At 30.8% G+C, this 18177-nt stretch overlaps 1 protein-coding gene across 1 annotated transcript in view; it reads left to right on the top strand.

Moving 5' to 3' along the window:
- LOC115874403 (muscleblind-like protein 3) overlaps positions 1-18177 on the top strand; it is a 705900-nt gene that overhangs the window by 671264 nt on the left and 16459 nt on the right. The window contains exons 5-7 of the mRNA XM_030889570.1: positions 4277-4342; positions 4418-4543; positions 7585-7800. Coding sequence (XP_030745430.1) covers positions 4277-4342; positions 4418-4543; positions 7585-7800 — 408 coding nt within the window. The remainder of the gene's footprint in view (positions 1-4276; positions 4343-4417; positions 4544-7584; positions 7801-18177) is intronic.

Genomic DNA, 18177 nt, shown 5'->3' with positions numbered 1-18177 from the left:
ATATTAGGCACTAACAGAAATTGAATATAAGGGTTATGTCGTAAATATTTTAAGGGGTGGTAATATTTTTGACCCGAAAAACACGTCTGTTTTTTTTTTCGCAAAAATTTTTTTTTAAATTCGGATTTTTTTTTAATTTTTAATTAAAGAAAACATATCTTTATAATATGGTAACTAGATAAGTAGATTAAATTTACAAGAAAGAAAAAAAAATTTTAAGCGAAAAATCATTTTTTTTTTAATTTTAAAGTAAAATATGTCGGTCAATTTTGAACTTTATTTAAAAAAAAACGATAAAGGAAAAATTACATTTTTTAATCCGAGACCTACCACCCGCTGGAAATATTTGGTTTATTTAAGGCTCACCCTGGTATTTGTTTTATCTGATTTTAACATAAAAATTGACCATATATGATCATATCATATGGCAATTTTTGTTTTGTTTACCGCAATTTTTTTTTTCAGAATTTACAATTTTTGAAATCCTACCCTGATACTTTTATATTCTATCTAAGAAATAATTTGCCTGCTTATAGAGCCCATTAGTTTACATTTGTCTTTCCATTGCTTTTGTTTAATTATGATAATTTGGTTTATTATTTTTAGTAAAAAATCTGCAGTTTTTGATTGACACTTTTGATAATTAATGCTTTTTATCGAAAAAAACAGAAGTCAAATCATCCTATGTTTTCAAAAAACATGATTTTTCATTAAATATATTTTAGGTATAAGAAAGTGAAACAAAAGATTAAATAAATTTTGTTCGTTTTTTTTTTTTTTTTTTTTTTTTTTTTTATTTAAAATAGTGGAGAATAATACAGCATTTATTTTTGTTTCGCCCTGTATATATCAAACAAGATTGCAAATCTTGGTAGGCTGAATTTTAAAGAAGACATTTTAAAAAATTGGTCAGTAGAAGGGTTCCGTACCATTCTTAACGTTCTTACTTAAAAGATAATGTTTAGTGAAAGTACTTTTTTATTTATAAACATTTATTTAATTCTGTTTTTAGTATTTGTTCTTATAGCGGCAACATAGATACATGTTATCTGTAAAAATTTCAACTGTCTAGCTATATTGGTTCATAAGATAGACATTTGTGACAGACGGACAGACGGGCTGACGGATAGCGAAGTCTTAGTAATATAGGGTTCCCGTTTTTACCCTTTGGATACGGAACCCTAAAAAGTATCGACATATTATTATCACTAAGGACGTGCATATTGGGTTATCACTGGAAATTTTTTAAAAAAAAAAAGCATTTTTTTTTTTTTTTTTTTTTCTTTTATTATTAGGGAAATTAGGATTAATGTTGTTTCTTGGTATTTTGTCGATTTCGCCCTCCTTGATGAGATAAAACGCATTTTATTAATTTATTTTGATCCAAGTCTAATAGCAACCTTTAAAAAATGTTAATATCATTAACTTGCGAAAGTTTTTAATAAGTACTCATTGATCCTCATCAAAAATATGAGAAATAAGTTCGTATAAACGTGGGTATGCAAATGCATAATTTTAGAGGTTACGGATGTTCAAAACCTTTCAAAAAAATTAGTTTTTTTTGTAAATATTTAAATACCATTAATTTTTTTTTTATATGTTTTTTTTTTTTTTATTTAATACTTTTTTTAGGAAGTTTTAATATATGCTAATAATATTTCATAAGTAAAATTATGGTATAATATGAATTTATTAATTTTATTTTATAATTATATATATTTTTTTTTTTTTGTTTTTTCTTAAGTTTTGTAACTTTTATTTGGTATTAAACAAAAAAAAAAAATTTTGATATTCAAAAGAAACACAAAAATAAAAAAAAAAAAAAGTTTTTTTTGGTAAAAATATTTTCAGTGATACCTTTATCACGTCCCTGATGAATTAATCGACACATTTTTAGCAATTAAGGATATGTAGGCACTTTATGGTAACTTAAAAAACGCTAAGAGTAAGAGAGTAATTGTAAGAAAATTTACTAATAAATCGGAAAATATTATTAGACCATGAATACTGTGAATATTTCAACTTCCTGTAGCTACGAAAACAAAGCAGAATTCCGACCGTATGTTAATATAAAAATATAAATCTGTTATTTGTTTAACCCCGGGTAGAGGGAAATCTCCCCGAGGCCACATGTTGTTTGAAACACGCCCCTGTAATAATAAAAATCTATCTCTAAGATACTCAAAAACGAAGTAACAATTGAACTTTTTACTGAGAACAAGATATCAATTATACCTACGCGAGTTTGGGTGGAGTGTTAAAGCCGTAGTCTAATTACGGATGAACCGAAGAAGAAAAATTATTAAAAAATAAAGATTGCCCGTTAAAAGAACGGGCGGAGCCTTGACTTCCCATGAGAAAAAAAATAAGAGAATAAGCTAAAAAACAGGGAGATAAAAATAGAAAAAGGGGAAATTGTTACACGGACTCTAAAACATGACGGCGCCAGCGTCCTCTATTTATGGCAGAACTTTTAAGATGGCAAGATATCATCGTCGAGACGGTGCAATTTAGAATTTTTAATTGGATATAAGAAGTCCGCAATTGCCTTATTTTTCTGCTAGATTTATTTCGTTAATTGAATTACAATTTCCAGTTTTCGTTGGAAGTTATGAAAAGGAAAGAATAAATCGGGATAGTATTTTTTTCGATAGATAGAATGAATAAAGGAATCCAAAATAGGAATAAGTAAATGCACCTTTATATGTATTGAATTTTGTGACTATGTATCGCTATCTTGAGAAGCGGATAATCCAATAAAAGTGAGAAAAGGACTAAATTCCCCACAAATGTTGTAACAGGGTGTCCTCATTTTTGCTTGAAATCAAGCGGTAACTCCGTATTAGTGAAGAAGAAGAGGGGTGCGTTTGCACAAACCCTGTCGAAACTTTAGCCATTGGTCACAAAAGAAAAATGCAGTAACAAAAATTCGTTCTAGCCCTTTTGCTTCTGAGCTACAGGGTCTATTTGAAAATTTTGCAATCCGCGCACACCCCGTTATCTGAGGTTATTTGAGAAAGGTATCGAGAAAGGTGAAAACTGTTTATTGTAGACATACAGTTTTTCTAAGACGAGATATTTTTGATCAGTATGAACTGAGAAGTTATGTTTTCTTGAAATGGAACAGCCTGTATATTTAGTGGGAAATTAAATAATTTGATTATTTTAATAAAAAAAATTAAAAGTAAATTGGTACTGGTTTGGCTGGTAACCACCAGCAGCAAACTCTATAAGACGACACATGGTGTCATTGATGACCGTGCAACGAAAGTTGTGATATTTTTCCATATGATATAGCTTGCCCCATAAGCTTCTTAAAAATATATATCACCCTATATTTATTTTTACTATTTACTGGCAATATTTAAAATTTTTTGATAAATAAAAGAAGCTAAAGAATTATTAAAATATATTGCTATCTGTCCTCTTGTTTTATTTCGGAAGCTACTAATAAAGGTTCTTTATATATAGAGAACTTAACTTTCTAATTGTAAATCTTGGAAACCATGATGAAATATACTTGCAGCAAGATGGGGTTCTCCCTCACAAACTTTGAAATATTAGATTTTGTTACATAACCATTCCCCAAATCAATGAATTGGGACAAATGTGACCCACATACGAGGGCCTCCCTGGTCCTCGGATTTGTCCGTTCTAGATTTCTTCTTTGGTACTTTTTTAGTTTAATACCATTTGCGGTTTTTTGTTATCTATCACAGCCGAGATCACAGCCTACTAGATAAGAAAATTATCTTTTAAAATATTGCAGTAAAATAGTGAAACTAAATATATAATAGAATAATATATATTTTTGAGAAAGCTCTCAGGCAAGATGGGTTTAATTTATAAATATCAGGGTGTTCAATTTGAAAAAAAAAGTTTTTTAAATTTTTAATTGTTTTCGAAAATATTTTTTTCGTAAGATAAAAGTACTTACGCCACTGTATTCTACGTAAAAAAACGGAGGTACAGGGGCATTCCAATTGCAAAATTTTCGAAAAGACCCTGTAGCTCCGAAACGAAGAGGACATGAAAATTTTGTTTACAGCATCTTACGTTTGACAAAAAAAGTGGAGAGATTTCTGCAAACCGCACCCTTCTACCTCTAGTAAAAATTGTATACTCGGTACATATAAAATTACTTTTCTTTATTGATCAGTCAACCCAATGTTAAAACTGCTAAACCCTACAACGAGCGCACCAAGGAAATTAGAACCTCCCGGTAGCGAGATTGGCGCAAAACTTAAACTATTTTTTTTTCTATTCTGTTTTCTAGGCAGCCAATCCCTACCTGACCGGAATGCCACAAGTAGGCAGTACGTACAGTCCGTACTTCGCACCAGTACAGTGGAGAATCACGGCTGCGGATGGAATGAGCTTGGCTGTGATGCTGAGCGGTTTAGCCGGCAGCAGAGAGAATTATCCAGGCCCCATCATGCCCACGATAATGGGCCCCGACCCCACAGGAGTGGGGTCACCACTCGGGGTCGTACCGCAGACAGTGGTAGCCCAACAGAAAATGCCTCGATCTGACAGATTAGAGGTATGCTCTCCTTACTCTTTTTACTTTTATTTATCTCGATTTTGTTTAACTTTATTGGCACTTGGTCTTTTTTAAATCATTCTTTTCTCTTTCCATTTTAATTATGTTTATATAATTTATTCTTTCGTATATTTTAAGACAAGTGCTATTGTTTATTTATTTAATTTTGGGAAATTATTGTATATAAGGGAAACTGTATACGACTACATCGCTATATTTTTACATCATTTTGTACTATGTTTAACCGGCTTTACTGCAAAAAACTACGTTATAAACTTACTTTATTATGTTTTTTTTATAGTTATATTTATTTTTTAGCAATATTTGGTTGTTTTATTTAGCTTAATTTACCTTAAAAACGGTTTTGGTTGATTGGCGCATCAGAAACAAAAATGTAACGCAAATTTTTTCATAATTTACTAATTTTAAAAAAAAAAAACATTTTTATATTTTTTTATTTAGTTTAATAAACTAGATTGTAAACATCTTAATCAACGGAAAATAATATTATTCTACGCATGTACATCGGTTTGTTTTTATGTTATTTGGTTATTTTAATTATATTATTATTAATTTTTAGTTGTTGCTTTTTGCTTTCTTTTTATTTTCGCAGGTAATTTAGTTGGATATATAACTTCAGACAGATAAATGTCTAGAGGTAATTAATACACACTCTCAAGCACTAACCGTACACTAATTCACCCTAACCAAATTGCTAACCTCTCTAGCACACATAGTTGTAGTTCAGTATATTCCCCTTTGTACATAAAATAATTCTATTTTTAATTTGTTATTTTTATATATGGTTAATAAAAGTAGTATGCTGTTTGTTTCTCTAATTTCAACGTAAGCCATTCAAGAACGTCAAAATTAGTGGCAGTAATTTTCAATTAGCAGAAAAATTTAAGGAAACTGTAAACTTTCTTGACTAATTATATTTCAAAAATTGCAAGTAATGTAGAAATCAGTAAAGTTAGAAATCCAAAATGTTTTATTATTTTTAAAAGTTTTTATTTAAATATTAGGCTTTCTCCTATGGATACAACTGACTACCGCAACCTGTGCTGGGATTTTTATTAATTATAATAAAATTGTATTTTTTTTTTTTTTTTTTTTTTATGTTTTTTAAATAAACTCTAAAAAATGATACTCTAAAAAATGAAAAAAAAAAAAAGGTAAAATTTAAAAACGTATATTTAATTTAATGTTTCTATTAATTTGATTTCTATGTCATGCAACTACTTTTATGTACCAGTTAAGGTGTTCTTTTTCATTATAGTGGCTCTCTGAAAAACAGAGTTATTACTTTACAGATTTTTTTCTTCGGGTTACTATAATTTAAAAGTCGTCTCATTTATTTCATACTTTATATATAAGTAAATTATTTAATAGCTGTAAAATATGAGTCTTTTAGTGATATCATTTTTATCGTTATAAATCCTTTTTTTGAGAAGCACCTGTAACTTTCTATCGATTTTGTATTATTTCGGTTTGAAAAAAAATTTTTTTTTTGAGTCCTATGCACGGTGTGCGATACCCGCTCAAGTTCTTTCTGTAGTTAGAGTTTTCGGCTCCCTGTTGTTTTTTACTTATTATTTATTAGCCAGTAATGTTGAGCTTTTTTCGATAGAAAGTTATTTGCGTAGGCGTGGTTGTTTTGTGGCGAATAAGAAAGCTGAATTTTCCAATTTCATAAAACCTTTTTTGGAAGTTTCTGTATGAATTCCGTGTATTAAGTATTCTTTTTAAAGAGTTATTAAAAAAAAATACATTTTTTTCTATGAAATTTCATAAAAAATTATTAGGTTTATTTACGCCAGACGAGGTATTAATATGAGCGTTACGTTTTAAAGGCCCTTTTATCAATTTTTTAAAACATGGTCTAATGATATACGGGTGCGTCCCAAAAGTACAAAGCTCCCCACCTATAGCTTTTATTTTCTCAGATAAAGGATGAGACTTGGTAAGTTAATATATGACATAGAATTAGGATTGACCCGGCATTATTCAATTCTTTTTTCAACCCTTAACTACACAGTTGAACATTTCAGGCAAATTGTCGTTATAGATGTATGTACAATTTCAAAATGACACTTATTCGAAAATGTCAAAAAAAAAAAATGTTGATATATGATATATATCATTCTATTTAGAGTCATTTACTATCGAATAAAATAATAAAATATCAGGGGTGCCATTTGGAAATTCAAAGTTGTAGTCATTTCCGGTGAAAGTGACAGGAAACAATTGGGCGATAATCAATCCTAATTTTTTTTCTCGTATACTAACAAACCCAATCTCAGTTTTTTATCTGAAAAATGAAAATTTATAGGGGTCAATTGTAGACAATTTTGAGACGCCCCAGTATAATATAGTGGACCCTCAAATCTACATAAACATAGTCCTAGCAAAACTGACCTATTTCTATACTCAGAATTTACTACAAATTGTATTACCGCAGCAAAATCCATCTTCTCCACTTATATATTTGTTATTTATTGTCAGTATTGTTTGCAAAATCAGCATTTTTTTTTTAATTATATTTGTTTTTTTCAAGTAATAATTACCTACTGACGTCTTATCCATTTCAAATCCTTACCTTATTTTAATAAAATTGCATATATAATACATCAAAGTTGGGATGCAAATATCTTGCTGTAGCAAAAAAGTTTTTCTTTTATAAATTAAATATTTAAAGGAATGATTTTACTCAATGAACATGATTTTTGTAAAATAACCTTTAACATATGCTAAAATAATGTTTGCATATTATCTCAAACAACGTTTTTTGACGTGAACAGGTTTTGGAACTCGACACCTCATATGGTGCATGTCCCAAATTAAAATTTTTAAAAAGACCCTGTAGGTCCACAAATGGGGTTGGTGGCGGGTAGATCGCCGCCAGCCGTCGACCGGGATCACGCGCTGCGCGTACCTCTCCCGGTCCGCGCAGCATGCTGTCCCCGGGCGACGGCGACGCACGCAGCAAGCGGCGCTTAGCTGATCTTCGAGCCTCTCCGGTTATCCTCTGCCTTCTGTAGGTGTGCCGCGAGTTCCAGCGCGGGGCGTGCAAGCGCGCAGAGTCCGAATGTCGCTTCGCGCATCCCGCCGACGCCGTGACCGCCAACGAGGACGGCACGGTCACCGTCTGCATGGACGCAGTCAAGGGCCGCTGCAACCGCGACCCCTGCCGCTATTTCCATCCCCCTCTGCACCTCCAAGCCCAAATCAAGGCGGCACAGTCGCGGGCTAGCGCGGTATGCTACGAGACGATGCTATGCGTCTGTCTGCCTGCATCTATCTCTCTCTCTCTTTTAAGAGCGCAAACACGCGCAATACTGTTTTTGTCTTGGTTTATTTAAGTTTGTTTGTTTCGGTTTTTTTTTCATACATATAAAAAAATATTTTCTGTTGTTTTATTTTTTTTTTTTTTTTTTATTCTTATTATAATATTTGCTTTCGTATTTGACCCTGATATACTTTTTCCTGGCCATAAGTTCAAATTGAATGCGCTTTTATACAGGGTGTTTTTTTTAAATATCTGCCAAAATATTATTATAACGCCATAAGCGATTTTCGCAAAATCCACCAATGCCAGTTGAGGAGTTAACTAAAAATTAAAAAAATCCAAAACTTTTCAAACAATTAAAAATAATAACTGTTGTACAGAATTCACCTCTGAATAAAAGAACAAAATAGTAATATTTTGTTGTAGATGCCTTTGAAAATATTTATTGTTAACAGCCATTGTATTGTGTTCAACCCAAATGAAACTTAGCTATTTTTTAGTATCAATGAAATACTATTTTTTGTTCTCTCAAATTTATTTTGGATCTGATTAAATCCTTTTAGAAGTTTTAATTTCGAATTGAAAAAGCCGGGCATTTGCGGATGAACTTTTATCTCTTGCTCGCTAATGGCCAATTATAGAGAATTATTTGTGTTTGTCTTTGATTTTGGAAACTAACCTATCGATCCGTTCATTTGGTTTTAATTTTTCCGGTATTACTTTCTATACTGGCGTATTAAAATCCATTAAATCCACAAAGCTCACTCTATTTAAAAATGACTCTCTCAACCTACATGTAATTCTACTTAAAATAAAAATTGTTTACAAATTTTATAAGACTCGAATCTAGTGTGAAATTTATTCCTATCAACCGTTGATTTGCAAACGATTTATTCGAGTTTAATTTTAATATGGTTTTGGAATTAATAGCGGCAATTTACGTTTTGTTTGTTGTTTTGACATTGTTTACTTTTTTTGTTTATCGTCACGGAGGTGCGAACCTCGATTTATTTTGCTTAATCGTTTATATCTATTGGATTTTTTTAGCACGAAAAGAATATTAAATTTGAAATATATTTTTATCGATATTTTTTTTTTTTTTTTTTTTTTTTTTTTTTTTTTTTTTTTTTTTTTTTTTTTTTCATAATTTTGCTTGGTGTATATGATAACAAATATCGAACACTAATTTTATTTTATGCAGTTTGTGTGAAATATTGGGACATTTATAGGAACTGGTGTTTTAAGTTTTTTTAGAAAATTTTTATTCTGGTATAAAGTTTTTTTATATGCTAGCTCGTTTTTAGAAAACTTGGTATGTTATTTTATACAGAGGAGCTTAAAAATGGGATATTCTAAAATAAGAAATAAAAAATATTCACGAACAAAACAGTTTATATTTTATAAACTGTCGTATTATAACTCTTTTAGTAGTGTTTCAAAATACATGTAACAGTTATGCAAGGTTATTTGAAAATACATTTATATATTTTTTACAATTATGTTAAACATTTAAAAGTATTTTTTTATGAAGTATTTTTTTTTGTAATTATCTTAAATATTCTATAGCAAACTTATTTCAAAATTTGTTAGTGTTATACTGGGGAAAAAATTAAATTTATTTCAGGTTTTTTGGGCCCCATTAAATAAACAAATTAGAAAAATCAATTTAATTTTGCCACTAGAGTAAAGTGTTAAAATATTTCTAAGAATCGTTAAAGTTAAACTTTTAACATCTTGTATCAGTAAATCTATGGATTTCAGAGTCCACGTTTATAGGAATCTTTTATATTATTCTTTGATGAGGAATGACACCTTGAAATTTGGCCTTGCATTTTTTAACACCCTGTAGAAATATGTGTCAAAGTGATGAGGAAACCAGAAAAAAAGTAACAACCAAAAACAATTTTTTGGTTACCTAAATTCTCAACATTTGAGATCTAAGCAACTTAAGTATTTCTTTTAAAGATTAGACCATATTTCTCTAAGAGAATTTCAGATTTTTATTTCAGAATCAAACCAGTTCATTTTTAACAGTTTTTGAGATAAAGAACTTTTACCAAAAATAAAAATTTCTGCTTAACTTTAAAATATTTTTTCCATATATTTCCAAATTTCTTGCACCTACTGTATACCGATTTTAGCGCCTGTATTATGCGACATTCCTGTCTCTATCTAGTTGATTAGTTTAGTTATTGTTGATGTCTTTATATATAGCAGGTTTGCGGTAGTAGCGCTCCTATCTCCATCTCTTTTTAACCGACCAATAGATAGTATTTAGTTGAGTCCCATGTGTTGTGAAGCGTGCAGTGTAGCTCGCAGGCGCAATTTGGCAAATTCCTGATGCAATGATATGCGGCGATCGGTGGTAGCTATTTATTTTCTATCTCACTCACTCGCACTCTTGCTAAATCCAGAGCCTGTGTTTAATTTTTGAAGGTGATGAAGCGGATAAAATGTCCAGGTTGTTTGATTATTAACTCCGATAGATTGCGTTGGTGCTCTTGTTATCTGTTTTCACCCGAATATAAAAAAATATAAATTCCCCACAAAATTCCGCCACACTAAAATTTTAACTAAGTTTGATGTTTCAGAACTTTTTAATTTGTAATCCCATTTTTATGATGATATTGGTTTGTATAAATTTGTTGGCATTACTTTTTATTATTTTAATTACTAATATATTTTTTGTTAGGTGGGTTTATACCTGTGTAAATCAGAACTTCCTTTTTTGCAATAAATGCAAAACCGGTGGAAAAACTGGGACCGGCATTTTGGATAAAAAAACACTTTCCTGTAATCTTAGATGTACAGGGTGTCCCATTTTGGTTGAAATCATACGGTATCTCCGTTATTAGTGAAGATAGAAGGGTGCGGTTTGCACAAACCTCACTTTTTTGTCAAACGGAAGATGCCGTAAACAAAATTTTCATAGCCCTCTTCGTTTCCGAGCTACAGGGTCTTTTTGAAAATTTTGCAATTTGGGTCACCTCCTGTATCTCTATTATTGTTAAAGCTATCGAGAAGGTGAAAACTGTTTATTGTAGAACTTTTTACGTAGAATACAGTGGCGTAGTCTGTTTTTCTACAAAAAAAATATTTTTGAAAATATGAACTAAAGTTATGTTTTTTTAAATGGATCACCCTGTATATTTATAAATCATATGATCTGTCTTGGCATAAGCTTCTCAAAAATACATATCACTCTATATTTATTTTCACTATTTACTGCAATATTTAAAAGTTTTTATTAAAAGATCATATTTATTAGTAGGCCATGATTGATAATAAAAGAATCTAAAGAATTATTAAAAGTATACTGCTATCTGTCTTTTGTTTTATTTTGGGAGCCGCTAATAAATTCTTTATATATTAGGGAAACTTAAGTCTCTACCGCTATTTGTAAATCTTGGAATACGTGTATACGTAAGACTAATCTATCGTATCGGAAATTTTAGATATTCCTTTAGCTAATTTACGTCAAATATACTTTCAGCAAGATGGGGAACATTCCCCCACATAACTATGGAAATATTAGAATACTGTTAAATTATTATTTTTCAAATCAATGAATTGGAACCAATGAACACATATTGATAGCCTCCTCGATTCCCGGATTTCGTCGTTCTCGATTTCTGATTTTGAGGATTTTCGAAATACGAAATATATCGTGGGCACTACAACAATTTCGAACACCTGAAAAATGCTTTAATAATTCAAGATTTAGATATTTGCAAACCCATCCCGTTATAAAAAAAGAAAAATATATTCACAGTTTCAGTGGTAACAGTTATTTCGAAAGTAAAATATATCAATCCCAGATAAATTTTAATATGTGTATGACTATTTTAGTAAATACCATTTTGATTTTTTGTTATTTATCACGGCCTACTAATAAGAAAATGATATATTTTAAATATTGCAGTAAATAGTAAAAATAAATATAGAGTGATATATATTTTTGAGAAGCTCATAGCAAAACAGATCATATGATTTATAAATATATAGGGTGTTCCGTTTGAAAAAACATAACTTTAGTTCATATTTTCAAAAATATTTTTTTGGTAGAAAAACAGACTACGCCACTGTATTCTACGTAAAAAGTTCTACAATAAGCAGTTTTCGCCTTCTCGATACTTTTAACAATAACAGAGATACAGGGGGTTTCCCAAATTGCAAAATTTTTGAAAAGACCCTGTAGCTCAGAAATGAAGAGGGCTATGAAAATTTTGTTTGCAGCATCTTCCGTTTGACGAAAAAGCGGGACAGGTTTGTGCAAACCGCACCCTTCTATCTTCACTAATAACGGAGATACCCTATGATTTCAACCAAAATGGGACACACTGTACTCCTGTCATTTAATTTTTTCAATTATCCTTTTACCTCTATTTTTTATGAGCTACATATTTTTAAATAAAGTACAGCTGGTTCCAATAAAATTGACTACGATTTAAAACATATTTTTATTATATCGGGCAGTATATTCTATGATACCGGCCCCATTTCTCTATTCATGTCATGCTGACGTTCTGAAAAATGTATTTGCCTCTTTGTCAAAAGCAAAGTTGTTTTATACAATGTCACAATAACCTTAACATGTCAAAATACTTGAGATATAAATATACAGTGCTCAAATATTCGAAAAGAATGTGTAGAGAGTCGTATTCATTTTTTTTTGGAACCAGCTGTACTTTATTTTTACAATCTTGAATTGGTTGAAAATGGAGCTTCCAATGCCCACCGTTATATTGAGGATGTCCTCCAAGAAATTCTCGTTCCATTCATTGGAAATCAGTTTATATTGGTGCTTGATAATACTAGGCCCCATGTTGCGCGGGGCAACGAGTTATGAGTATGAGTAGTTAACGGGTATCTGGAAGAGATTAAACTATGAAGATTGGAATGGCCTCCTTGTAGTCCCGACCTCAATCCAATCGAACATTTATTTATACGATGAATTTAAAAGAGCTGTTCGTCGTCGTCCTATTCCACCACAAACTTTACAAGAGCTATGGCTTAGCTCTTCCGAAGGGTTTTCTTGATCTATTTCTTGATATTCATCAAGTTATAAATCAAGAAAGAATAACTACCCTTATTCATTCGATACTACGAAGACCTTGAGCTCTTATTGTTGCGAGGGGTGGACATACACGCTATGAAAATTATTATAAAATTATTGTTTTTCTCAATAAATGAATCTCTGAAATCAAGAATCTCTGAAATCAGTACTTACTTAAAAATGTGTAGCGCATAAAAGAATAGAGGCAATAGGATAATTCAAAAATTGAAATATCATGAATACATCTAAGACTGCAGAAAAGTGTTTTTTATCCAAAATGCCCATCTCATTTTTTCCACAGGGTGATTTGAATTTATTGCAAAGAGCAACGTTTTGATTTACCCCGGTATAAACCCGCCTAAAAATTTAATTTAGCCATAATTAAAATAATAAAAAATAATGCCAATAAATTTATCATCACACTACCATAATCATATAAATCGGATTACAGAATAAAAAGTTATAAAACATCAACCTTAGGCCCGTATTTATAGTTGCGTCTCGAGACGCCAAGACGGTCTTGGGCTCTTGAGAGCGGAATCCACAGAATACACGAGCAAACGTCATTTTGGAGATTGCGATTTTCGTTTAGGAGATTGTCATGTTGGATAGTTTATGTGATCTGTGGATAGTTTCTTAACCTAACTTTTTTAGTAAACAAAATAAATCCCTTGTAAATCCGTTTTGTCTGATTAAACAGTTTTGAATATGTTAGATAAGTTTGAGGATATTTTGGACCATGTGGAAGAAAAAAATCGTCTTCGAGTTCCAAAACGATATATAAGGGATGCAGGAAATCCAATAGAAATGTTTAGCTAGGGGAATTTAAATACCGATATAGGTTTAGCAAGGCTACAATTACAGAAACAATTTTATCTTGTAATTGAGGGCTTGCAAAAATAATCGTGGATTACCTATTCCACTGAATTATTCAATTATTAATTTGTTTACGGTTTTATACGACTTCTAATTTTCAGATGGTAAGTGGAGACTTGCATGGTGTTAGCTAACCTACAATAAGCCAGATTATCAAGAGGGTGTCCATTTTAATAGCAGAACATTTGGGTGAATTTGTGTGATACAACCATAAATGGTTGAACATCATTATTATTCCAATGATACTGGCTTCAGCTTGTGCAGATGATGACTACAAATGGGATACATATATTAAGAATATAGAAAGAGCTATAAATACATCTGTGAATAAAATTCAATGGCGGAAAAAACACCTGAATTATTATATGGATATACTCCGAGGATTGAAGATTTATTTGAAGATGGACAAGTGAGGTTATTGGCAGTAGAGAATGAAAAGTACTCGATTCGAAGAGGTCAAAGAACATATAGAAATGGAACAAAGGTAGTATAAAAATTTATGGGCTAGCAGACTAGCAAAAGAAGAGAGAATGTCATCTAGGACAAAGAAATAAAATGATAAAAACGCAATAATCATAGAATGTGTATTGTGAAATATTATTTGAAATGAAACTATAAAACATGGAGTATTGACTTTATATAGAGTGGTCAACTCAATAAGAATGCAAATTTACACCAAACAGTAAAATCTTAGAAAATTATGGGTTACGGTGTATACATCAATGGCCAATATATTATGTGATATATTTATGTAAATTCATGATGAAAATAAAAGACAATTTTTTTAGTTCTAATGTATTGGTGGGAAAATTCTGTGTAACCAGTTAAAACAAGCACTTAGCTGTCTGGTCATAGTGAGCGTAAAACTACTAAGAAAATGTATAGAAAAGAAGCAATTATTTTTAAGATAACTAATAGATTATAAGAAATTACTTAAAAGTATAAGTTACATGTAAGAATATATGAAACTTACTAATGAAAGAGTAAAATAAAATTATTATATGGGTACTAGTTTACCTTGGAACATCATAACATGTTATGAATTACTAGAAATGTACATATGTCAATACAATAAATACATTAATTTACGAAATGTTGAATAAGTTTTTCAAAAATCTAACCCTCTTCCTTTTTATTTATAATTGGAATGTGTAAACTAGCATCTTCAAAGGTATCTAAAATTTTCCCTTAAAACAATATTATGAAGAACAGGTGTTGCACAAATAATAGCAGTTGTTTTGTAAACCTCGGAGACATGGAAGATGTTTTTTACAAGTCCCAAATAGCCTTTCACATTTCGCATTCTTCTATGGGCAAAGTTATACGGTTAAATAAAGGTTTCTTGTTGATTACCTAGCTGTAGAACAGGAGTCAATAGAAATGGCCTACATCTATATGCATTGTCTCCAAGAAGTAAACCAGGAATATCACACCTTTCCATTAGCATTCTTAAATTACTTGGATTGAATATAACACTATCATGATTTGACCCTGGATATCCAACTATAATATCCATAATTTCCCTTCTGAACATTTAGACTAAAAAACTTTGCGAATTTGAAATACTTCCACATTATTACATTATTCTTGATTATCTGGCTTATTGTTGGTTGGCTAACACCACACAAATCTTCATTTACCATCTGAAAATTACAATTCGCATAGTATTCATCAGCCATCATAGTAATTGAATAACGGGGAGAATGGGTAAACCACGATTGGTAGGTTTTAGCAAGTCTTCAATTTATAAGGAGGTAAAATGGTTTCTGTTATTGTAGCCTTGTTAAACGTATATCGGCATAAATCCCCCTCGCTAAACATTTCTATTGGATTTCCTGCATCTCGTATATATCTTTTTGGAACTCGAAGACGAATTTCTTCTTCCACATGGTCCAAAATATTCTCAAACTCTTCTAACATATTCAAAACTGTTTAATCAAACAAAACAGTTTACTTTGTTTTACTAGAAAAAATTAGGCTAAGAAACTATCCACAGATCACATAACTATCCAAAATGACAATCTCCAAAGGTAGAAATCATGATCCAAAATGACGTTTGCTGTCTATTCTGTGGATTCCGCTCTCAAGAGCCCAAGACCGTCTTGGCGTCTCGAGATGCAACTATAAATACCAGCGTTAGTCAAATTTTTAGGATGGCGGAATTTTGTGCCAGGGAGTATACAGGGTGGTCCGAACTGTATTCCGGAAACTTTAGCAGCATACTCTGCAGATAAAAGTAAGTAAAAAAGTTCGTATAAATGTATGTCCTAAAATGCTTAGTTCATACGTTACAGGGTGTAAGGTTTCATTTTATTTCGATGATTTTTTCCAAATAATTTCTCAAATAACATCAATATTTGGATGAAAATTAATGTATGGGTATTTTTTGACACGAGAAATTGGATTTTGATGTCAATGTGAGCTCCTACTAGTAGGGGGCGCCACCTTATGTGTTTTAACTGTTTTGAAGCTTAATAACTTTTGTCCGTACCTGTATAAAATTACCGAGTGAAAAAATATACATCTCTGTGACTTTTCTACATACAAAATTATCTCTTTGAAAAAATTGCTGAAGCAACCGTTCTTAAGATATTTAGAATGGAAATAGTCCAATACATGTCGTGAATGACGAGAAAAATAAACTTATGTTAGTGAATAGTTATTTCCACTGAAATAATAAAATTATTATAAATTTTTTCTACAAAATATGATGATAAAACAGTTTCTGTTGAACTTTTGGCATGAAACATTTCAAATTTATGATTTCAGTCTAGCCAGCTATTTGGTCAGCTTGTGTTTAGTATCAATCAATGATGACGGGTATGTATAAATAATTTCGATTCCAAATATCTCGAAATATTACTCATGTGATTTTTGCCAAAGACCTTCACATAAAAACGTCAATGAAGTAGCCTCAGTGGTTACGAGGTACAGACAATAATCTCAAACCAGTTAAAAATACCCTCTATAGTAAGAGTCTATTAATTAAATCAAAATTTATCATGTCAAAAACTGAACACCAATTGATCAAATATTGACGTTATCAATTATTTGGAAAAATAAAGTAAAATAAAACTTCTACGCCCTCTTGTCACCTGAAAACAGCATTTTGGCTGCTTATTTTATAACACGGCTGTTATCTGCATCTGCCAAATATGCTGCCGAAGTTTCTGGAGTATTTCAGTCAAATGAAATCCTAAATAATTTAAAAGGTTTTTTTTTTTTTATTATTTCAAAATATTGTGAATATTTTTTTTTTTTTTTTTTTAATTTTTTTATCATTTGAAAAAATATCTTGAAATGATAACTTTTTGATGAATTAATTTAAAGATAGTCTCAGTCAATTTGATTAATTTTGTTTTAAGAAATCTAAAAAGATTTTTTTTTTTTTTTTTTTTTTTTTTTTTTTTTTTTTTAATTATAATTATATGAAGAGAGCACCAAAATTCAACGAACTGTATTACTTAAGAAACTCGAAAAAAGAAACACCGCCTTGGACCTAATTCTGTTCTATTAAATTGAAATCAACCCTTCTGATCCTTCATCAAACACCCTACCCCTTTATAATCGAATGTAGGCTGTTTATTTTTAATACATCGAGACCGGGTAGAGAATCTTCCAGTGTTTGTGCATAGCTAGTTCCCCCTGATGCTTAATCTCGATCCAGAAACAAGCATGTAAGCGCTCTGCATATAAAAGACAGCCCTATAGCTCTCCCTTTTTAGGCTCTTAGACCCTCCTTAACTTGAACAGCTGAATCTATATACACACGAAATATTATTGTGTTTGACGCGTTTATTTCGAAATTTGTTTTTGTTTTTTTTTTATTATTTGTGTTTTCTAATTTTCAACTAGTCTGAAGATTTACTTTGTATGATTTTAGATTACTTATTTAATTAATATATTATAATGAATATAGAGTTTTAGGGTACTTTTTATTTTAAACTTTTTTTTTTTTTTTTTTTTAAACTAAAAAACTAAAACTAAAACTTCTAGAGATGTGTCAAAATTTTAAGATACACCAAGAAGTGTTGTTTAAAAAAAAAAAAAAAATTTTGAAAATTTGGATTTTACAGCCTGAGCTACGCTAAAAATCTGTCATTTTCTTTAAAAGGTTGTAGCCCATCTTTTTGGCTAATTTTAAATTTAATAATAAACACCCGGTATTTTCAGCGATTTTCTCCACTTTACCGAATACGATCTTCTCAGTATTACCAGGTATCACCACAGTTTCCGCTGATCTTGCATCCATTCTTCCTGGTCTGGAGATAGCTTATGAACTCTTCATTTTCAATATTTAAGATATTTCTCTGGTGATCGAACGTAAATCCATGTTGACGAATTACATCCATGCCCAAGATGTAGTCATCTTCAATATCTGCCACTAAGACACTATGCTGAAACTTCAGGGGT

This window comes from Sitophilus oryzae, unplaced genomic scaffold (genome assembly GCF_002938485.1).
Source record: "Sitophilus oryzae breed Bouriz unplaced genomic scaffold, Soryzae_2.0 scaffold_1274_pilon_pilon, whole genome shotgun sequence".
NCBI lineage: Eukaryota > Metazoa > Arthropoda > Insecta > Coleoptera > Curculionidae > Sitophilus > Sitophilus oryzae.
The sequence above is the reverse complement of the archived record's forward strand: the minus strand, read 5'-3'. Positions and strand labels throughout refer to the sequence as shown.